General features: G+C 38.6%; 1 protein-coding gene and 1 long non-coding RNA gene across 3 annotated transcripts in view; one reads left to right on the top strand and one right to left on the bottom strand.

Moving 5' to 3' along the window:
• Positions 1–19291, top strand: part of LOC113686785 (uncharacterized) — a 43747-nt gene extending 24456 nt beyond the window's left edge. Inside the window, exons 30-52 of the mRNA XM_089194449.1 lie at positions 549–1244; positions 1566–1684; positions 2205–2260; positions 3470–3618; positions 4334–4624; positions 5225–5524; positions 6254–6538; positions 7134–7471; positions 8034–8175; positions 8738–9034; positions 9581–9916; positions 10479–10781; positions 11026–11322; positions 11595–11900; positions 12008–12304; positions 12492–12794; positions 12870–13336; positions 13790–13884; positions 14106–14262; positions 15102–15168; positions 16721–16995; positions 17399–17573; positions 18214–19291. Coding sequence (XP_089050575.1) covers positions 549–1244; positions 1566–1684; positions 2205–2260; positions 3470–3618; positions 4334–4624; positions 5225–5524; positions 6254–6538; positions 7134–7471; positions 8034–8175; positions 8738–9034; positions 9581–9916; positions 10479–10781; positions 11026–11322; positions 11595–11900; positions 12008–12304; positions 12492–12794; positions 12870–13336; positions 13790–13884; positions 14106–14262; positions 15102–15168; positions 16721–16995; positions 17399–17573; positions 18214–18554 — 6092 coding nt within the window. The 3' untranslated portion in view covers positions 18555–19291. The remainder of the gene's footprint in view (positions 1–548; positions 1245–1565; positions 1685–2204; positions 2261–3469; positions 3619–4333; positions 4625–5224; positions 5525–6253; positions 6539–7133; positions 7472–8033; positions 8176–8737; positions 9035–9580; positions 9917–10478; positions 10782–11025; positions 11323–11594; positions 11901–12007; positions 12305–12491; positions 12795–12869; positions 13337–13789; positions 13885–14105; positions 14263–15101; positions 15169–16720; positions 16996–17398; positions 17574–18213) is intronic.
• LOC149034807 (uncharacterized) overlaps positions 1–23890 on the bottom strand; it is a 47464-nt gene that overhangs the window by 12181 nt on the left and 11393 nt on the right. For both annotated transcript variants that reach the window (XR_016183115.1, XR_016183116.1), the window contains exons 2-3: positions 14489–14611; positions 2779–2862 (exon numbers count right to left, since the gene is read on the bottom strand). This is a non-coding gene — a long non-coding RNA (uncharacterized LOC149034807). The remainder of the gene's footprint in view (positions 1–2778; positions 2863–14488; positions 14612–23890) is intronic.

Raw genomic sequence — 23890 nt, 5'->3', positions numbered from 1 at the left:
AAAAAGAAAGGGCGGGGGTTGGGAAGATCAGATAGTGTCCGAGGGCAAATACACGATATCTTTACGCCAAATGGGAACTTTTGTGTCTATCATCCCTCAAACATTTTTCAACGCGCGGCATTTATTATTACACTAATATGTCAGTATGTAGTTTTAGAAATACTCCCACTGTCTTGTCTGAGCATCGTATCGGCATAAGGCGTATGCGAAAGAAGAAAACAACACAAACGAAATCATTATAGTGTTCTTTGTGTCAAGAAAATAACCTGATGCGCTTAAAGTTCGTTTCCTTAAAATCCAAGACTAAAAAAATTGAAGTTTGGATGGTTTGGTACGCCATTTTGTTGCTCCGCTTTCCTTGCACCTCCCATTTCCTTAATATGGCAAAATTCCGGGGTAAGGGAATAATTAATAATCATGATAACAGCGAAACTTTGTTTATGTTAGACAGAAAAACTGATAAACTTATAAACCGAAATGTGTTGTTATAATGCGAAAAAAAAAGTTACGTAGTACCAAGGAGTTTCTCTTTGCAATTACCAATACAGGGTCTGAATATAACGTTTTCAAGGCAGATGAGTTGCTTTCACAAGCAGAGTACGTATGGACGTTTGACCACTTAAACGATATTAAAGACCTTCCGGGAAAAACTTGGGCTGAAAGGAGCGCCCTTTTACAATCAACCACTGGTGTGCGAGGCAGAGCTGTTTCAACTGCTGGCGGAGCTGGACCAATCAGATTACACGACGACTCAGAAAAATCATATCTCGTTTGGCCACTTAAGAGCGCGCAAGTAACGGTAGCTCTGTGGCTTCTGTACCATAGCAAAGTTTCCCCCGACTTCCAAACTTTCCTGGCTTCGGCAGAAGAAGTGTCAGGTGGAAGAGGGATTCATCTCTTCCAGATGGACGGGAGCAAGGAGGAACTGACATTTCGAGTGACGGTCGAAAATGGGCGATGTTTCGTAAAGTTTCATGCCCCTCAAGGAGTCTGGACTCATTGGGTATTCACATGGAAAAAAGTGAATAATAAACTATCTGAGGACATGACTGTGTATCGTAATGGGAAAGCAGTTGATGATTTGCTTCAGAATTCTTGTGAGGCCCGTAACTATCCGGAGATAACCAACTTTGACTTCACAATAGGTTCTCACACTTTACCGAAAGCGTCTTTTGATGACATCATTGTTTGGTTAAAATTGCTTTCCACGTCGGAGGTGGAAGAGTTGTTCAGTTACTACGAAGGTAAGGATGGTCTCAACTACTACATTTCCCTGTTATAAAGAGCCAAAAGTCTATCAAGGTAGTCGGTAGAACGTCGGAGCCAGTTTTTAAAAGCTGACTTGTCAGCCCTTCTCGCAAAAAAGAAGTAAGAAAAACGTCGGATTGGGAAAGAGGTTAACGCAAATTTTCTAAACTAATCACAGATTGTAAAGAGGCGTAACCAATGCAACCCTGGAGGACAGATGACTTTTAATCGCAATGTTTTCATCACTGCTGCTCATGTGCAAAGTGCATTCCGCCTATAATGGTTGTTTTCTGACGCTATTCTGTGATCTTATATAGGCAGAGCCAATCTTCACGTGAATGTGAGTTTGGAATTGACTGATGAAGAATTTAACCTCGAGTATAGGAATATTACTTCTGAAATTTTCAAGTACACATCCACTTGGATAGAGAGTCAGGTAAGGAAGTATTTCAGTTAGCAAGACATGAGTGTAAAACTCACAAAATCTGGAACAAAGAAGATATCCATCGATTTCGTGTACAGTAACCAGTTGTCTACTATCTTTCCTTAACCTTTTCACCCCTAGGGAGGTATCACTAGAAAATTTTGTTTTTATAAACCGAATTAATAATGTGAATTTGCCACCATAAAGAGAATCTAAAGCTGACGTTCAGAGCATGAGCTTTTCGTCAGAGCGAACTTTCTGCTGTTCGCCTGCCGCTCGCTCTGAGAGGAACCAACTAATGAACTAAGTTAACATTCTCAAATTATAGTCAATTGTCCCCAACGGTAGGCGTATCATTATTTTTTCAAAAATTTCTTAGTTTCTCTGTAAGAATTTGCCAGAAGTAGACAATAAACCTAGAAACGAAGTAACCTGGAGTTTAATCAATGGTATTTTCGCAATTTAAAACACATTACACGTGGAATGAACGCTCAGTATTGACTGATACACTTCATGTTTTTCTTTTTCGCAGGTTATGAGCCTCCATCAGAACAATTCGTTGTTATCAGTGGATAACTTTGTGTTTTGGTAATAACCATCCGCCTATTACAAACATCTTAATTACCGTAGATAATTGAGAGAATGATGACAAAAGCTCTCTGTTTTGTGTGATACAATTGCACAATGTAACATCTCATATCATATGGACCGAGAGGCATTGCGGTCAATAATTATCCGACAATTTTTTTAGCCAAATGAATAAAGGGGGTAAGTTTCTAAAAAAACTGTGGTGCTGCGGCGGTGGGAGTGTATAACGGGGTAATTTAGTATTATTAACTGAGTTGATAACGAAAATTGGCCAACGTAAAGAGTTTAAAAGCTGACGTTTCGAGCGTTAGCCCTTCGTCAGAGTGAGTTTAGCCAAAGCTATTTAAACAAGTTTCTCCTTCCGACGTATATAAAATCGAAGACTTTATTGCATTCAACTCTTGCACACTGCGTGTGTGTGCTTTTGCATAATGTACCAGCTTACTTAAATATGCTTACATACAATATAACTTACAATAGGTGTTAATTATCACGTAGTAATATGTTACACTCCTCACCTGCTCTTCTTTACCGGCTTCTCAAACGGCATTTTCCCTAAGTCTCTCTCGTTCTTTCTGGTTGTCGTCCGGCCATTGGGAGAACTATTCAATCAATCCCAAAAATCTCTTATTAATATTACCATACAAAAGAGACTTCAAAAGTATTGTATAACCATGAATTATGAATGAAGAGATCAACGGCTCTATGGGTAGTCATTCTAAGTTAGCATAACGAGTGATTTACTTTTCTCGTTTACCAATTAAAATCTTCTCTTTATTAAAACTCTTTTATTTTACAAAAACGTGGATACCTCCTGTCATTGACCATGCGCAAAAGGTTATGGCAACCATGTACAAGAACACCCACAAAGCATTTGGGTCTCTTCGTTCATTTCCAGCGCTTTTTAATTGTCAAGGTTTTTACAATGTGGTATATAATGGCTTTGCACCCAGGTAACACGCTCCTTTGCGACCTAAGTTTTTCTCCTGTTTTCGTTTTAACTGATTTCTTAACCGTGAATGTTTTCTGTTTTTTTTTGTTTTTTTTTTGTTTTTTTCATTGTACACCCTTCACCTCTTTGCAACTTATTTCAAGTAATTCTGTAAACTTTGTTTTTACTCCTGTTCCTCTTGTGATTACCCTTAAAGAAAGGGTACATCCCACCACCTTGATCAAGAGATAACATGATTTGTGATGCAATTTCCTCAGGAATGTCACCAACGTGGCGGCGAACTTTACGGTCAGATTCAAAGGAACTGAATACAGAGAGATAAAACCGCTCCAGACAAGCCTCGTGTCGCAAAGCATGTTGGGTAATCGACCCATAAGATTACTTTCCAACCTGATAGCTAATGACAGTAAGTCCGTCTCCTCTCTTTGTGACAACAGGTCGGCTTTAAGCAAACCTCAAGGTTTTTTTTCAATGCTGAAATCGAGAACAATTTGACATTTTCGGGTGAAGCAAGAAAATCGCGAGACCGAGAATGGAAATCATCGCAAACTAAGTTTCAGTTCTTGCAAAATTTAATTTGGAAGTTTAAACTCTATTCCAGAGTCTTAATCATGTAGTTTCACAAGACTGTTTAACTAGCAATGTTTTTACTTAGGATAATTAGCAAAGTACCAAATGAATAGCATAAATTATTAGCGCGTACAGAGTAAAGAAAAGTGACTCCTATTCTCTGGAGGCTTTGATTCCCCCATCAATAGTCCGCTTCAGTTCGTTATTTAGCGAGCTTCAAGAAAACTTAGCTGTGATCAATCGGTATTACAATCTACTATTTCAGAATTTTTGTGAACTGTATTATGTATACTGTAACTGTAGAGAACACAGTTTCCTAAGGTTCTCTTTGAGCTATAATAATAGTAATAATAATAATAATATAATAATAATAATAATAATAATAATAATAATAATAATAAGACGTTCTAGCTTCCCTGCTGAGTTCAATCTAAACCAAGACTTAGATATTTCAGTTTACACTAATTACACCGTTTCATTGAAAAGTAAACCTTGTATTTTTCTCACGCCTGTAATATTGTATTGTCACAACTTGTTCACATTTCTTGCAGTTTACATCCACTCGCTCCACGTGACGGCACAGAACAAAAGCTCGACTTCTCTGGCAGTGTCTTGGAATTATCCTGAACAATTAATTCATGGCATTTTTTGCGCGGTCGACATCTCGTACCGTGTAATTAACTCAGTAGAGAGACAGATTGTCGGAGTTACGTCTGGGTCGACGGAATTTGAGGTTAAAAACCTAAAGCCTTATACTTTATACGCCATAACTGTCACGCCTTTTAGTCACGAAGGAAAAGGAAAGGAAAGCGATGAGGCGATTGCAAGAACATCCGAAGGTGGTAAGTTATAAAAGCGGGTGAATAATTAAAAATTGGACACGTTTTGGGATGGAAGTGTACAGATGTACTGAAATTTGAGGTTCACAAACGGAAAACGCACTCAAAAACGTTAACAGCCAGAACGTTTGCATACTAACATAGGTGCCACGAACTCTTTCGATTGCTTGATTACCAACTCGAGTTCCAGAAACTTAAAGTAGCAAGTAAGACCAGTATGAATGGGAATACTTTCTCAGATAACCTTCCTTATTTCAAATCTCACTGTCAACCGCTTACGCGTCCACATGTGGAAAATATGAGGCTGTGTTACAAGTCAGTCTTTTCGAAATCCGAATCAAAGACACCAAATTAGGAGAATCTTCTAAATACTATCCTTTTAATGATCTGGGTCTCTCTTTTGAATAATTTTTTTCTTCGTTCCAACCTTGCCACCACTGTCATGTCACCACCATGTTACAAGTTAGTCCTTTTGAAATCCCACTCCATGTAACACCACAGTTCAGAAATCCCACTCCACACAAAAGACACCAAATTGGGAGAATCTTCTCAATATTACCCTTTTTCATGATTTGGGTCTCTCTTCTCTTTAATTTTTCCCAGTTCCAACCTCGCCACCGCTGAACGTGAAGGTCTTCGTCAACAAATCTACCGAGAAGCTAGAGGTCTCATGGGAGCCACTTCCTTCGGAGCACCGTCTCGGTATTATTCTAGGTTACAAAATCACATATGTTCCACAAAGTGGTGGAAATTCACGGGGCATGGTGGTGAACACTTCCAGTCTCTCAACAGAACTACAAAACCTTCCGAAAGGGATACCTTACGTGATAGAAATTACAGCGTTTAATAGCGTTGGCGAAGGTCCACCAAGTCCAGCAATTGTGGCTAGATCACCCGAAGGAGGTAAGAATTATTTTTGTCTAAACATCTTATTACATACAACATAGTCTTTATGAGTGCTCTTTCTTTAGCAATTTCCTTCTTCCCAAATGCAAAGTAAGGTTAGAATGCAGCAACAATACATTTCAACCTTACAAAAAACCACGCGGCACAATCTACCAGTCTGAATAAAGAAGTGTTTCTCTGCATGAAGCTTAACGAAATTTCTCAAATGTTACTCGTGGTTTTCATAGTAAACTTAACCATTTTTCCACCAAGAAAGTATTGCGTAACTTCTCTGTTATAACACTTATGACACTATTCACGATTGACCTCCGTTCAAGGAACACAAACTTTTGTTTTTACGAGAAAATGCTGCAGTAACCGTCGAAATTATAACGTTCATCGAAGAAAACCCTCTAATTAAGGGACACCTTTTTATGTAAATTGGTCACCGTAAAGAGCACTTTGTCAGAGCGAATGAACGAAGGGTGAACGCTCGAAGAGTTAGCTTAGAAACTCTTTGCGGTGGCCTTTTTACATTATCAACTCCGTTGATAAAACCAAACAATATGGTTTGTATTACATTCATTTAGAGATACCCAACATGGAAAACTCACTTGGTTCATTTGGGTACGAAACGACTGTATATAAAACGATAGGTAACCTTCTGAGGCTGCATTCTGAATGAGGGTCTCACTGTTTATAGCCTCCAATGTCTCACTTCACCTTGATTTATCTTGTTTATACTAGTTCCCAGCCTTGCGCCTCCAGTAGTTATGGCCCACAGCACGAGCTACACAAGCGTAACAGTAAAATGGATGGCTATTCCAGAGGAAAACACCAATGGAATTATAATGGGTCATGTTGTTGTAGTTGAGGAAATCGATAAATCTTTCTATGTCTGCAAAAATAATTTTACCCAGGAGATCCATGGACTGGAGAAATCTAAGGTTTATAAAATCAAAGTGGCAAGCTTTACATCAAAGGGCTTCAGTAACTTCAGTGATTACGTCACGGTGATTACTAGCGAGGATGGTAGGTTATTACGCTGGCAAAGAACAACTCCATGATGTCTTTACTATCTCTCTGAACAGAAAACTTGGAGAACTACCGAAATGAGTGCATTTCAATCAAACCAAACTATCGGGCTTTCCCATCTTCTTTAACGCAGCACTTCACTCATAATAGTAATACCACAAAAGTAACGGTCAGCTCTACCAGGAACTAGTTTTATCATTCTTATAATCTAGCCAACCCTTTTGAACACGTACTTGTTCTAAACAAGCACTTGTTCAAGAGGATTTGCAAACTTAAGATTTAAGCGTTTTGTAACGTGTTGTGATGGTTTCAGATGCACATGACTTAGAGCTGCGCCAAAGTTTCCCGCCCTTTCTTTTTTGTTCCTCATGCATTACGTAACGGCTTGCAAATGAGACCGCAATCTTGTCCCGCCGCGGAACCATGCCCGCGCTTTGGCCTAACGATTGCCCAACCAAAAATGAATCTCTCCAATTTTTTTTTATCACTATCTTTCATAGGTTTCTTGGCTGCCTCTCTCTCTCTCTCTATTTACTCTATGTTAGGGAAATATTAAATTTTTTATTTGTTTTGACCTGATTTCTTCTGATAGATTGTCACGCCATTGGCATGGAAGACCATAACATAACAGAGTCACAAATAACTGCATCCTCTCTAAAAGGTGGTGCAACCAACGCTCGATTGAATTTCAAACCAACGAATCTACTCGCCACTGGAGCCTGGTGTGCTGCCCCGAATGATATAAGCCAACCGTGGCTTCAAATTGACTTTCAAGACAAAGTTACTTTAAGCCAAGTAGCTATTCAAGGCAGATTTTATGATGGCAGCGCAGTTAGTAGCAGTTTCTTTCACTGGGTGGAAAAGTACTCATTGAATTACAGCCTCGATGGGATGTATTTCAAAGCTTATAAACAGTTTGATGATGTTAAGGTATCATCGTTGCTTATAAGTAATATTTTGTTATTTCCCTCCTTACTTTTTGAAGTACAAGTCTCTTGTTACCCAAATTGTAAGCTATTTCAAAATATGCACTCCTAGTTTTTCTTCAGTGAGGATTCTTTGAAGTTCGAAATATTCGAAACTTAACTGAACCCTCTGCATGGACCACAGTTCATTGCAACCATAGGTTAAATACACATATCTTATTGGACGTTTGGGTGTGTAGTATCGCTGAGTATTTTTATGAGTTGTGCCATACTTTGACAATGGTTTCGTCCAGGAAAAGTGCTATTATAAAACCCCAGACCTATTCTAAAGGTCACCCTTTGGATACTGTGTTGTCTTCTTGGAAAAGAAAAAATCTTCCTCAAAAACACGTCCACAGTTCGTTCCTTATATGGTGTTCATGGAAAATCTCTCTCGTTTACGTCTCCACAGCTCATTCTCAGACACAGTGTTCATGTTCTTGGAAGTACGCTCCCCTTAAAGAGGCACGTTTAGGGGATCCACTTCAATTCACATTAACAATTTCTACCGTTCTGTCCCTCCGCAGATTTTTCAAGGTAACTGGGATAGCAACACCGTAGTTTTTAACTCCATAACACCAGTGATCTACACGCGGTATATTCGTATTTTGCCAAAATCGTGGGAAGGGAACCCATGCATAAGAGCTGAATTCTTTACCTGTCATAAAGGTAACTTGATTAAATTCATCATTATCACTTTGTAAAATAGAATTTGATATTGTAATCAGTTAATTTTTTCGTCGAATTTCGTTCCCAATATTTTCCTGCGGAGTAATCACTCCAAGGGCATAGCATTGGCTCGACAAAAAAGCCTGTCCACAAACCAGGTACATAAACAGAGGCGCTGAGAGCTTAGGGTGCAAAAGGAAGTGACAGTTACACTTCTGCTCTTTGGAGTAAAGATGACGTGTTACTGTAACTGTGATGTTGTAGGGAACAAGATGAGATACGGCGCAATTAAGGTATAAAACAACAGAAATTATAATAATTCTCAGAGAGAAACCAAAAACAATACTGAAATGATGTTCAAGCGACTCCGTTTTCACAAAAATTATATGTGTGAGTGAAATACAAAGCAAGTAAAATAACCTTATTGACTAATAAGCGTGAGTAGCAAGCATAGAGTAAAGGAAAATGTAAAAAAAAACCTTCTGTCTTGGAAACTTTGTGCCTACAAGAGTTCCATGCCATTTTGTCTTTCACTAAAAACTTATGATTTGACTTCCAATAGAAATCACGTTAGAAAAAGTTAATATAACGTCCTCTGTTGCGAGCTCAACCGGTGTCGGTCTCCAATGGAAGCCACCGGATACGCTAAAGTTGGGTGAACATGTAAAGAGCTATGTGATAGAAATAGTTGATTTGCTGAGAGGAGAAAGCTTTAACTACACGGTTAACTCGTCCATGACAAGTGCAGACCTGAACATTTTGAAACCATACACGCCCTATGAATTCAAAGTTTATGGTGTCACAAGTTCATGGGAAGGAAATATCACTGATGTTATCAGTATAAAAACACAAGAAGACGGTAGGTTGAGATGAATAACATATCTTAAGGCTTAAGCGGAGGTGGGATTGGATCGAGGCCTCTTAAAACTCCCTGAGCATGAAATGATAAGGAAGAACTGATAGACTAGAACTGCCAAGCGTTGTGCACGTCCATCGCCGGTAACTCTCATCATTTTGTCTGATCACTATTACTTCTTACTCAAGTGCCAGCTGGTATATTCACCGAGAGTTGGACTGTTTATCTGAACATTTATTTCATTGGTTTGTCGATGCTCAACAAGAGACGACGAACAGTCCATTAGGCTCACGCTCAACCAGCCACTCGTCCGTTCTGTCTTTCATGATCGAGTTGATACAGGAGTAAAACATCTTCTAAGTTTTATTTCATTGAAGAGTAACGGAAAATTAAAGTTCCACTCTGGGTCAGTTAATTCAATGAAAAAATTTTTTGTTCTTGTGTACGTTGTTTATCAACAGTTTAATAAACCCTGAGAGTGACTCTATACCAGATAATTTTTAATATTTCTATTTTCATCTTTACTCAATGCTTGTGTAAACTCAACAGCTCCCAGCGAACCTCCGAGGAACTTCAGTATTAAACACAGCACTGAGTCGGAATTAACCTTCCAGCTGAAACCAGTCGACAAGTACCATATCAATGGTGTACTTCGGGGGTACAAAGTCACCTATGGTAAAAGCAATTCTCCAAATCACACCTGGACGACCTTGCTTATCAACGCTACTCACAACAGGCGCAGGAAAAGAAGTACTGAGAACGAAACATTGGGCTTCATTCTCACCAACTTAGAAAGTTACTCAACTTACACAGTCACGGTGTTGGCATTCACTGTAAAAGATGGCGTCCCAACTTTGGCAGCAAATTTTACCACAGCACAAGATGGTATGACACCATTGCATCTGAAAACGAATGAATCTTGAACGAAGTTTACGGACTATGTGGTGTGGTATTAGGGTTGTGATAAGTCTGACTCATAAATGTTTTTCTAAATAAAGCTATGTTTTCAAAAGGTTATTCAACCTATGACCAAACCTCTACCACCTACCCGCACCTTGATATATCATGACTGACTGTGTTAGATTAGATAAGATCGTTTCTCAATTACCATACGACATATCATCATAAATAACCGCTGAAACTTCAGGAAAACTGACAATCGATGTTTGCATTCGAGGAATTTCCACTGAATTAAATTCTCATAGGGGAGTGGTATTTGTCACACTTATACGAACAAATGTAAGAGAAGTAAGTCGAGTACAGATCACTTTTCGTCATTTCGTTGGTTTTTTTCTTTGCCTCAATGGTGCTGATTAGAACCATTTCTGGAAGCAATTTACTATGGAATAAAATGTTTTAGGTTACATATTGAACTACAAGGAATGGAATACTATCTATCTGTGTGTTCATTGTAAGTGACGGTAATCATTCCTTTCTACGCTTTAAGTACCAGATCATCCGCCAACAAACGTGACCGCGTTCAATACCAGTTCCACGAGTATTAACGTCACCTGGCAGCCCATCCCTCCAGATCATACGCATGGGATTATCCTGACGTATCAAGTTAAATACTGGAGACGTGATAAACCAAATGATAACGTTTCCAATGTCACAGTAAACAGTACAGAACTACAAGTGGAACTGAAAGGATTGGGAAAGTACAAAGAATATTCAATTCAAGTCGCTGGATCAACGGTGGTTGGTTTGGGGAATTACTCGGAAGCTGTTTTTGTGCGAACTGAACAAGACGGTATGTAACCCATTTCTCAGTAGGCAACAATTTGTTCATGTGCTTACTCATCTTATTAGCTTTTTCTTGAATTGTGGTAATAAATTCCATTATCGAGGAAATAGCTTTTCAATATAAATTTTTCAGTAGACTTTTAAAGGACAAGTACCATAATGCCATCCCAGAACTTAAACCATCGCTCAAACTCACTTTACATATAACAATCTGAATTTTTCTCCAAACCAGTTTTTTCTTGTTACCGCAGTCCCAGATGAGCCGCCAGTCAACATCAGAGCAAAAGGAATAGAACCCACTTTATTAAAAGTCCATTGGTCTCCTGTGCCTTACGAAACCATTAATGGAATTGGCATCGGTTACAAGCTCATCCTTATCCACATAAATGGAACTATTCTAAGAAATTTCACATTAAATACCTCAGCCCTCACGATAGACATCACCGGTTTAGAAATATGGACGAATTACACCATAAAGATGACAGCTTTCACCGTCATGGGAGATGGCCCTTGGAGTGATTTTATAAAAGAAGATACAGATGAAGAAGGTAAACCAGCAGCTCATCATTTAAATCAGGCTTAAATGCGTCACTTAAGCATACCCCCTAAAAATAGCCATATCTCGCTATTTAAGAAATTGAAATGCATGCTTACTAAGAATTTCCTTACCAAAGTTCTAAGGTATATTCAACAGCAGAGCGTTGGGCTTCATTCTCAATTACACGATATTTCCTAGTGGCGTTTGTGGGTAAAACCACGCTTAAAAATACTGTTCAGTCGAGCGAGCAAAAGGAAATAATTCTTAAATCTTTTTTCACAGCTCCATTCAAACCTCCAGCTAATTTGACAGGAGAGGCAAAAAGTTCGACATCAATCTTTGTTCAGTGGAGTTCACTTGTTCTACCAAATCTTCGGGGTATTCTCCGAGGTTACACGGTTTATTACAAAGAAGCGCCAAGTTCTGTTCATCCAAGTGTGTTAAAAAACGTGTCAGTTGACATATCTGTGACTGAAGTTGAGCTAACCGGCTTATACAAGTTTACTATGTATCAAATTTGGGCAACAGCGTTTACGACCAGAGACGGGTTGCCGAGTAACTCTTTATTTGTAACAACACAAGAGGACAGTAAGTTTTTCTTCTTCAAACTGTCTTTTTTAAGCATGCATTGCTGACAAGTTTCTTCCTTCAAATTCAACTCAAGCACTAACTTGTCGATGTCTCGTCATCAACAGCTCCGGACCGACCTCCTCTATACATCACATACTCGGCTCCAAGCTCCACCAGTCTCTTTGTTGAATGGGGTGCAATCCCTCCGCAGTTTGAAAATGGCATCATAAGGGGGTTCAAAATTCAATTCCATGACATTCCATTCAATGGCACAGTGGAAGAGAGAGAAGGCCAACCACTTCTCCGCTGGATGATTCTTGATAATTTAAAGAAATTTACTTTCTACTCTATTCAAGTTCGTGCCTTCACAACTGAGGGATATGGACCTGAAAACCGTCTTAAAGCACGAACGGGTCAAGACGGTATGTTCCTTTCGTATGACGTTATTGATTGTAAAAACTGGGAATCATACAAGATTCTTGATGGCAGGTTATTTTCATATTATGTATATTATATGGGCTGACTGGGATTTTATACTCAAAAAAATGATAGCAATTTTTTTTTCCTTTTGGTCTCTTACTGACAACCATTAAAAATGCTGCTTTCCAGTCCCTAGTAAACCTCCACAGAGTATAACTACTGAAAGTCACGTAACATTGACAACCATTCCAGTTGCCTGGAAACCAATCGTTCCAGATCAGATCAATGGCATATTGCTTGGTTACAAGATTAGGTACCAGGCCGTTGAGATTGGCGAGGAGTCAGTTGAAGACAAACCTATCAGGGAGCAGATAGTGAATTCCTCTACTTTGTCTCTGGTGCTGACAAATCTTGAGATTTTTATCTTGTACCGGATTGATGTTGTGGGATTTACGATCATAGGCGACGGCCCGCCGGCCACGGATTATGCAGGTTTGTCACGTTCTCGACGAAATGGTGATTATATGTGATAATATCTCTTATTTCAAAAATTACAATTATTTACAGAAACCTGTCGCTGTCATAAGCGTCTCACAACAAGTTGGTACGAATTTCAACCATATGTTCGATTGTCCGAAAACGGCCTCCCAGACGGACTTATTCCACCTATCCTTAGCGATCTAGCAGTCACGTGCTGCGAAACCTGTCAATCACATGGTAAATCTTACGTGGACATGAATTTAAATGGGTTCAATGTGTCAGCAATGTTCCCGAGTCTACGTGCACTACGGAACGGTATAGAAAATCTCACAGACTTTTTCTTTCCGGTGTACGGCTTTAAAGACCAGACACATTTTGCCAAACAGTTTGGTTACCAAGGAATAGTTGAATCACCTGGAATGGCGTTCATAGTTAACACGAACTCCCAAGATAATATGCCCAATGCTGTCCTGGTAAACATAGCGTCCTGTTGGCCAGCGGTGATGTTGGCTTTGGTTATCACGTTCTTGGCAGGGCTGGTCGTATGGTTTGTGGTAAGTCTATCATTTGGTTTCACTGCATAACGAGTGAGGATTGCACAATATTGAGAGCTACCAAGTCTGTGAGGTTAATTCCTGGTCAAAGATCATGATATTTGTCGTCAAAAGATCCGAAGTGCATCGCAAAATTGGCATTAGCAAGTTATAGCTTGTTCCAATGCAATTTCAATAAGGTACCCAACGACAGAACACAAAACCATTGATGATTTGGTAACTCTTGGTTTCTGAATTTGCAAAGTGCAAAGCTTTAATCAGTGTTCCACTGTTAGCTGCACATTTTGGCGGGAATGGACTACTATATATGTCTTTCAATTGCTAAGGAATGAAAATTTGTTGTTGCCTTTTATTGTCATTGTTGTTGACAGACTTGATCAACAACGAATCGTTAGAAAGGGAAATACAGGATCACTTTGATTTAACTCATTTTCCTTCCTTTCATGTGTGCAGGAGTCGGAGACCAATCCCCAAGACTTTCCACCATCGTTTATAGCGGGAGCGTATGAGTCGTTTTACTGGTCATTTGTATCCATGACAACTGTTGGGTGAGTCTCAATCAAGTTATCTTTAGACTAAAATCGAGACTTGGGTCAATATCGATCTAGAAATTGAATGAAGTCTCCTTCTAGGTCGTAAGTGGTGGTGGACCCTTACTCCGTGAGTGTCTCAAGTCATATACTCACTGTGAAGTTTGGGATAGGACATGATCTAAAGGCCTACAAAATTTTACCTTCTCTGACACGAGTTTGTAAATCGACATTCACAGATACGGCGATCGAGCACCAATAACCATCATAGGAAGAATCCTGGCTATAGTTGTCATTTTGTCCGGTTTAATAATCTTTGGAATTGTGAATGGCGCCATGGCAACAGCCATTACAAGTGTTACAATGGAAACAGATTACAAAATCTACGGAACTAAGGTAAAATAGAGATGGAGAAAACGAGTTTGATTTCGAAATGGCCACGCAGTTGCTCTTTTTACAGTTTCACGTTTGGGTAACAGGTCTAACTTTCGAAAAATTAGGTCTATGCTGTTGGTATCTGTCTGAGATGGAACACACAGAGATGTGCTTATTTTCTTATTTTCTCAGCAAATCAAAAACATCGCGCTGTATCATAACTAGGTAATTTCAATTCAATACCAACCTGATTATTCCGTGTAAAGAGAAGTGTACATTGTTCCAACTGCTCCTGGCCTTGTACGATATTACGCTAGTAAGTTAATCCATGCTTAATCTTGCGTCAACTGAGATCCTTCCCATCCACTGCCTGTTTGGAAAAACGATTTTGCTCAGTAAACTCATTATTACGTCCCTGCCACGAAAGCGCTATTTTTTATCCTACTGAGCAGAAAAAGTATATGAGATGGGGAAAATGGAAAATCATAAAAGCAGATCACGTGATACAAAGGTAGCATTTGGGTCCTCACAAATGGAGAGACATGACTCTTCTACTAATGTAAGAGTTTATCCCACAGACTTGTCCCATACTATCATCAGTTATTAAAACATGGGAACAAAATAGTGTCGTTTTAAAAAATTGAACCAATTGAAGTTAGCGCAATCTACTTCTCCAAAGATTCCAATGATCAGCACCACCAGGAGGGTGTGCATGAGTTTAATCTGTATTCGCCCCTTGTTTTTGTCCATGTAGAAGAAATTAGTTTAAATTTCTAAACGCTCATCTGTAAACAGTGACAGTTAGGAACTTCTAAGTACAAAATGTTACAAGGCTTCCATATTACATTTTACTTTCGCAGGTAGCAGCAATTGAGGGTTCTCCTGAATATCGAATGGGAGTAAGGAAAAATGCTAACATGGACAAAGGTAACACTTCCTAAAACAATCGACGATATTTACCGTTGGAAGAAGCAATGGGTGGTAGAATTGGTGGGGCTATCAGCAGCAGTTTATAAAAAGCCTAAAAAGCACCGCAAAGAGTATCATTGACAAAGATATGTTTTAATTAACAAATAGAGAAGCCTTGACTGTGCTCTGTTCTGTTATAAAGCACGCAGGAAACGTCACGTGTTTCTCCCTACACTTCTTTCGTGCTCTAGCCGCTTCCTGCGTGCTTTATAACAGAACAGAGCACAGTCAAGGCTTCTCTATTTGTTTTATAATAAAGAATCCGTTAAATTCCCCAAACATTACTTTGAATTTTCAAAACAAACTTTATTTCCAAAGCGGACAGTGTCGTCAGCATGCTCTATACTCTCATGAAGCACGCTACAATAAGCCAATCAGAATCCCTGTTAGAATGGTTCAAATAATCTGATTGGCAGTACAAGACTAAAGCTGTCAAAAGTGTCAAACCATCAAAGTTCACATTCTACGATAGTTTACAAACTAAAATAGTTCGGCAGGTCGAATTTAACACTTTTTGCCTGAAGTTTTTAAGTCTCTGATACAGAATCTTGAAGTTAAATGTTCACATGACAAGGTAGAAAACAAACTATTCGAGGCGAGTGTTTTTTGAATGAACGACAGCCGAATGACAGCACCACAAAACTCGGCTGCAGTGACTGATGTGACTTTCCACACAATGTATCGGAAAGGATATCAGAGCAAGCTCTTATTTTTTCACTCGAAGGGTGGCCGATGTAGTTTCTGAGCTTGCTTTACTGCGATGACCGGAGATCGCCATGATGAGCGAGCCGCGATGGACTTCAGCATGATCATATTCGCTCTGACACCGTTGTGATTAGTATGAATGTTAACAGTTGTGCCAGTTTGGTTATATTTTTCATCATTTCTGTTTTGTTCTGTTTCGTTTTTGAACACTGAACTTTATATACTATACGAGTGCTAACTGTGTTTGATTTTTGTTACCGTACGTAAGCTTGCAATCTAACTGAGCGTGAAAATCTTTAAAACTTGGAATATCTATTTTTTTTTTCCTTCGAGGATTTTCGTATCTGCTCACGTTTTAATAACGTAAATTACGGCGCCTGGTATGTTTACAAAACTTTGTTTGGCTCTTCTGTTGCTACTTGCTGGCTCGCTTGTTCCGAAATTTCACTTTCAATTATCGAAAAAAAGCCAAAAAGAAGTCCCGGAAAAGGTCGAACATAGTAAAATTTGGCAGATGGCGTGACAGCTTTAGCTCGTCTCTATGCTCTATACTCTCATAGAGCACGCTCTTTCAACCAATGACAGCGCGCGTTATATCCGAACTTTATTATAAATTTGGGTATCACAAAGTATCCTCATGATTAAGATTCCATCAAAGAGAATGCTATTCAGTGAAATAAGAGGTTTATGAGAATCTAGCCTGAGGAATGAAACGATATGACGCATGCACTAGAAATCAATGCGTTTAATTCTCCGCATAAGCAAAGGGGTAAAGTTTAAAGAAGTGCTGGGCTTTTTCCTCCAGAACGCGAATACCACACGTTCGACGATATCTACGAAGCCCTACATGAACGACACGTTATTGGGGCCTTAATAGATACATACAGTGCTGGAAACAACAAGGATTTGTTTGAACAGGAACATCTACGAGTGAATAAGATCCTGGATTACTCGGCTACCTATGGGGTTGTAATGGGAGTGGAAGCCCGAAAACTCAGACGCTGTTTCAAACGGTACACTGAAAGGATATTCGCTAGTAAGATTTCACATCATATTCAAAAGAATACAGAACAGCTCAAGGCGAGTATCAAATAAAAACATTGATATTTGGTAGAATGATATTGTTGTAGAGGAATTATTTGGATGTCATTTATATCAAAAATTGATTGAATGACTGACAGACTAAAAGATTGACTGACTGACCAACAACTGCGACCAACTGACCAACCGACAGGCTTGTTAACTGACAGACTGACTGATTGACTGACTGACTGACTGACCGTCTGAGACCAACTGACCAACTGACTGACTGACCGAAAACATGAGAGAACAGTTGACCAACTAAACCAAACTATCTCGTTATACCCCCAACGACGCAGCACAACTATTTTCTTAGAGACGTAACCCCTGTAAAACTGACTGACTGATTGGCTGACGACTGACTGACTGACTGACTAATAGTGGTTTGATTTTTCTCTTTTAGGAGCCCGCTGAACCGCTCTCCGTGGAAAGATCAACCGGGGTATTTGACAGTCGCAGCACGGTGTTTCAAAAGACTATGTACATAACTATCATATGGTTAACATCGTTCCTGTTTTGTGGCATTATCTGGGAAATTATTCAACGCTGCAGAACAAGAGCAAAAGTTACATCACATGGTAATTACATACACCTTCGGATCTTTTGAATACTTTAAATTGTTTTTTAATGCCTAGATATTAATGTTTTCCTTTACGCCTTTGATAATTTGCTACCCGTTTCCAGCGTCACTAACCATCCTCGGCTATCCCGGTTACTCTATCTCTGTCTATCTTTAGCTTTCAGGTAAACTGTTACATTGGAAACACTACCATAATTCTTATTCTATTTAGATACACAATGTCTCTGACGTTACTGATCCTTGCAATATGCAGGACGCTTCTCATGTACTAAGCTAATAGTGCCCTACCACACCCAAGAGTCCTCTGTCTCTCAGCGGTGCAGCAGTGGGCCGGGAGATCCCGAGGACTAAGGGAGTAGGACTCAAATTGTTTTCTATGTGCCTTGCTCATGGAAAAACACAAAACAACTTTACACTTTCATATGACTTTACTTTACTTTACAACTTTGCTTTAAAATTTGGAAGTTTCACATACTTAGAAATGCCTCGGATATTTTAAAGTGTTCTGTATTTCTTCCTATCCATCTCATTTCTCCCTGATTTATCTCATCTTATCAAAATTGTTCGAAAATGTAATAGAGGGAAAATTTTCGCGTTGACTACCATTTTCTGTACGTGTTCTCTCTATTTTGTTTTAGATTCACGACAAGAGCTAAGGACCGAGTTGAAAGGAATGGTCGAAAGTTTTAATGAAAAAATTCGAACAATTAAAAAAGAACTGGCATCACGACATACAAGAGAAAGAAAAGAACTCCTGACAAGTATAGAGAAGCAGCGAGGCAGGAAATATCTTTCGTCAGTTGAACTTTCAGAGCTGGACAACCCTTACTTTGAACCAGAACCTGACGAACAGGTATCACCCAAGGATAAACTTGATGAGTTGGTGTTTTCCAACGATACACCAGACAAAGCGGAACTTTGCTGCGATGAACGTAACGAGGAGCATTTGCCAAGCAATAAATATCAAACCAATTGCTGATTTACTCAACTCTTTGACTCCCAGAGTGGAGTAATCTTACGAAACAAGTTTTATTTTTCTGGACAAGCCGGTTTTTTAATGCTTTATCTTGAGTGATAAACGCGATACTTGGCCATCAAACTAAAAAAAATAACTTTGGGGGTTTAAGGTTGGAGAAATAAATTTAGAATCAAGCTCAGGATGCTTGCCCATTTCAGTGACGACTCCCGAGCCTTTCTTTTAAGAGCTGTATCATATTGCTATCCTTTAAAGCAGATCTTTAATCGGCCAGCAAGGAAGCTGGCAAATAGAGCAAGTATGCATTCTCGTCTTTGCACCTTCGGCAAAACAACCCTTACAAATAAAATGCCCGGGTTTGAACTGCATAAATTAAAAATAATTAATTCATTTGCCTCGGAAATGGAAGTGACTTGCAGGTATTTTACTCGTAATTTTATAATTATTTATGAGCCCTCAGTTGATACAGGATGGAAATAATTTTCTTCTTCGCTGTCACTCAACCTCGCTAACATAACATCAATACTACTGAGAATGCTCTGTTTACCTCTAAATTCTCATTGAACTGACTTAGATATAACCTCAAGATAATTCTGTTATTGGAAAAATGAATCACTGGGTAGCAGTTTTCTTTCGTCATTATTTTCTTGCATGGTCTACAAATCACACAAACAAAAACAAAAGGTTCAAAAGAAGGAATGGGCTACGTCAGCAACAAGAATAAACAGCGACAGTCGAAATGCATGCATTGGGCTTTCAAGACTGGTATGACAGTGGCACAAGTGAAAATTTCGCTGACACAACTTGGCTGATGGTCAAAACGAGGCAAAACATGTCTCCTCAGCAAACGCCCAGGGTTGCATGACAAGCTAAAAACAAAGCAATGAAAAGCAAAAACCAAAACAATCCCGTAAATCCTTCACAGAGCACATTATACAACTGCATTATGTAAAGCCGTTGAAAATCTCGTTGTCACAAAATTTTCTAACCAGCCGCTTAAGTACTTTATCCTTAGGAAATCCTCACACGGAAACTTTCGTGTTGGGGAACGTCTTTCGTGAAAGGCATCATACAAAATAAAGGAAAATCATATTAAGAGTTGCTAAATTCGACACCTTAAAATTGGGTTGTTGATTGTTTTAAATTAATAGTTTGCGTGATGTAGCTTCCATTAGGTACGAAAGATATGCCCTTTTGCAAAAGCATTTTAATAACTTTATTCCAAAGAGCACAATGCATAACGCAACGCAAACAATGTTACCATGTTTACCGGCTTTTTGGAACATTTGAATTTGGCTAAGTGCCACAAATAAGGCGCTTTTAAGCGTTTTTTTTTTCAATTGAAGGGAAATTCACATTCGAAAAAAACTTCAAAATGGGTTTGTCAAATAATACTTCAATCTTCAAGTAAGAAAGGGATTAAAAAAGCAAGTGGGTGGCAAGCTGGCTAAATGGATGTCAACCGTGACAAATAGTCCATTTACAGGTTCTTAGAAATAAAAATTCGAAAAAAAAAAACTTAATTGTATGGTCGGCTGAGATATTTTACTCCTAGGCTTACTTAGCACAAGTACGAAATATCCAAGCCAACGGATTCATTTGCTTTCAAAAACGGGTCTACTTGACCTCTTGCAGACCTCGCATATTGATAAGGTTTATTGAAGACTTCAGTTAGGCAGCGACATAAAACATTTAAGAAAGTCACGATATACGAGTTTTCAGAACTAAGACATTGGCAAATCTAAATTGTAAAATATCATTAAGGCAAGATACATAGATTAGATAAGACAGTATCCGTTGAGAAGAAAAAGGTGTTAACAAAAGAAAAAATAAACGTGAGTCCATGGAGGATTGCAAGCTGAGCCATTACAATTTCGCTGTCGGATGCTTTTTGGAATTGTTCGTGAAACATGATAGAAACTGTGATAACACGTTAGGAAACAACAGAGAAGTAACCGCTTTTGAAGGTTAAAAAACCTTGCAGCATTTAGGCAAAACACCTGCGGAGCATGATACCATCGCGAGGCGTGTTATGCAACCTATCAATATCGTAACATCAATATGAGCAGGGCGGACTGCAAAAAGACCTAATATCTTAATGAAACAATGGCTTTGGAAACTGTGAAATCCTTACAGATGTCGGAAAAAGGACAATGGAAATGTCACTTTGGACGCGTATTTTGTATAAATTACACAACCAATTAGAACGAGAACGAACCAATTACTCCGTAAGCTGTCAGTTAGAAATAGTTAATTCTCAACACATCTTGGAACAATGCGACACCAACCAAAAAAAAAATAGAAAAACAGCTGGACATAGCGACGAAAAGAGATTAAAAGAATTTTATCTTTAAATAACGTGAAGCAGTCTAAACCATGGAAATTTTATACTAGATATGGCGAATTTTTTGCGTATCTCAAAACCATGCAAAGCCAGTAGCTTTCACGATATCCTACAAGAGTAGGAAAACAGAAGAGTATAACGTTACTGGGAGGTTATTAGACTATATATCATTTGCATATAACTCTTGGGATTCTGTGCTACAGTTATTTCGTCCGATGGAAAACAGCAGTGCTTGTCACATTTAGTAAGAAGTAACTAATTCCTAGTTAGATTTCGTCAAAAAATTCGTGTGATGGATCCTGCTAAATTTCCAAAACAAATTCTCTGGGTCGTTGAAGAAATAAGTTTTAAAGAGCAAACGTTTCTCCCATAATAAGCGTATGTTTGCTTTACATGTTTTGCATGTAGTAATATTCTCGTTTTCCAGTGATGAATTCATGTCCTTTTTCTAACTTTTAATTTGCCGGCTGAGGGCTAAACTTCGGGCTCGGAAAACATCAAAGACGCTTCTTGTTAAGTCCCAAAGCTTTTTAACGCACAAAATCCCCAGCTACGTGAAAGCCAAGACTTTAAATATAATATATAAGCCCTGGGCTATAAATTCGCCAGATGTATTATTATTGACTCAGAATTGTTATGTCTTCCCTTAATCCACGGTGAGAGGCCCACAACTGAAACACTAAAGCGTGCCCGCGGTTTTATCGTATCTCTATTTTGGGTCATAAAAGATTCAGTGGGCACACACGCCTAGACAATGCAAGTACATGCAAGCCAAGAAAAGTATAAGAAAATCCCAAAATTGTGCTTAAATATTTCTATATTCAAGCATTAAAATACCAATACAACTTGCCACAATTGGGTATAAGTCATTACCTATCGGTTTTCCCAGGTTTTTTTTCTCTTTTGTTTTTCCTACCGATGATATGAAATATTTTTTAGAGCGATGAAAGTTACCTTGCGACTCACACTAAAACGCCATTTCAAATCGGTGTTTTGAAGCCGAAACAATTTTCTTACTGTTAATGTGTATAGTAATTATAAAACCTAAGCTACATTTTCATAATATCAAACTAAAGTAAAAAGGGGGGACGGTACTGTTCATTATTGAACTAAAGAAAAACGCAAAGATTAAAAAACTTCTGTGTTGTAAAGTTGAAAAAACTTTACTCAAAAAATTTCAAATTGCTCTATCATCATTTTTTTAAAACTACATTAGCGTCAGTGTGGCAAAGTTATAGTTAAATTCTTGTCTCTTTCTATGCTATCTTCGAAGAAATAAGCAATTCATACAGAAATTTACGAATAAAAGTAGGATCATCCATGTTTAGAAACTGTTGGAATTCCTTCGAAGGAAATCACAGAAGACAACTGGTAAGGAAGACAGCAGGTGATAACAATAACAGAAAAAAAAAAACCACCGGGAAAAAAGTAAGATGCGACGTTTTCCTTTGTAACAATTACAAGAAATGTGCGCTATAATTGAGGAGAATTTAAGAATGAATCTTGGAGAATATGAACGGTCTTCTTGGAATCTCATTTGACTAACTTAACAAAGATGTTTTACAACAAAGAAGAGGTGACAAAGCTGAGTTTGACGAACGAAAAATTGTCATCGAATTAATTTCTTGGTGAAAAATTTCAAGACAGTTTGCGCTTAAGATTCACAGGCAATCAGGCAAGGGTGTCCTGTTGCTTTCAATTGAAACAAATTTGTCACATTTTTAAGTCCTCACTATCAGTTTCGCTGCTGGTCTTGTTAACAGCTCACAGTGACGAGGGGATAACATCGGCCAATTTTGTTGTTTCTCCTGAAGTGCGAAACATTTATTACGAAGTTTTAAGCTGCGAGAATGACTCGAAACGTGCCATCATAAGGTGTGATCTCATAAAAAAGTGCAAAGTGTATATCAGCTGTCGTGGTAGCTTAATGCATGTCAAGTTAAAAAAAACAAGCTTTTCAAATGAATTCGAGATAACTTTTAGCCAACCTTTGTTATATATTTTGGCGCCAAGCAAATGCTGGCGGCAAAGTTTTATTGATACCTGTTCTGTACACCTTTAATAACTCTTACCCAAGAGAAATAATTACGGTACAATCCAAACAGGGCAATTATGTTTTGGTAACACCTGATTGACGCCCGCTAGACAACAGGTCCTTTGCAAGTCGCCAACTATATTTTTTCCCTCCGTCTTTTATTTTCCCATAAGGTAAACGGAGATACAAATGCGGCCAAATGACATCTGGTCACAATTCCGTAGTTTAGAACTTACATGTGAATTTTTTTCACTTACATTTTGAATACAAATTACAGCCAAGAAGCCATACTCTTGTCGTAATTATGTCCACGTCACGTAGCAGACCCTGTCATTTTAAAAAGCAAACTCTTCATGTCAAACTTTAGGAGAGGACTGAATTTCGTCGCGAGTGACAGAAACCCGAAAGAGCTCTCAACAACTACTTTCTGGTTGCCGAGTAACTCTTGTCGTCGTCAAAAACTTGTCATGCAAACAAAATTAAATTCGCCAAAACTAAAACAGGGGCTGTACTAAAAATAGGACATCATGGAAACTTTAAGCGACGTGCTCTCGCAAGTTTTTGTAAAAATACAGGCATTGGTCTGTTTATCTTGTTATATTCCACATGAAAGATCACCGTGATGTACATGATTCTCCATGCTCGTAGTCATTTAAGTTACAACCGAGTGTTACCAGTATGCCGATTATGGTCGCGGTCCCACGTAAAGATCAAAACATCACTTTTAACTACTTGAGGTGAAAATTTGGCGTGGAATTATCGAGTACCAGAAAGACCTGGATACATTGAAATTTCATCAGCGCCAGTAATAGTTTTCAATTAGCAAGTTTTTGGAATATCAGATCGATGTTCACACTTTGCATAATTTGAAATTCGTTCAAAACATGTTTTTTTTGTGTGTTTCTAAAATCTCTATTTTAATACATATACACCAAAAAGACGTCCAAGTGAGATCAATTA

Source organism: Pocillopora damicornis, chromosome 14 (assembly GCF_964200805.1).
Source record: "Pocillopora damicornis chromosome 14, jaPocDami1.2, whole genome shotgun sequence".
NCBI lineage: Eukaryota > Metazoa > Cnidaria > Anthozoa > Scleractinia > Pocilloporidae > Pocillopora > Pocillopora damicornis.
The sequence above is the reverse complement of the archived record's forward strand: the minus strand, read 5'-3'. Positions and strand labels throughout refer to the sequence as shown.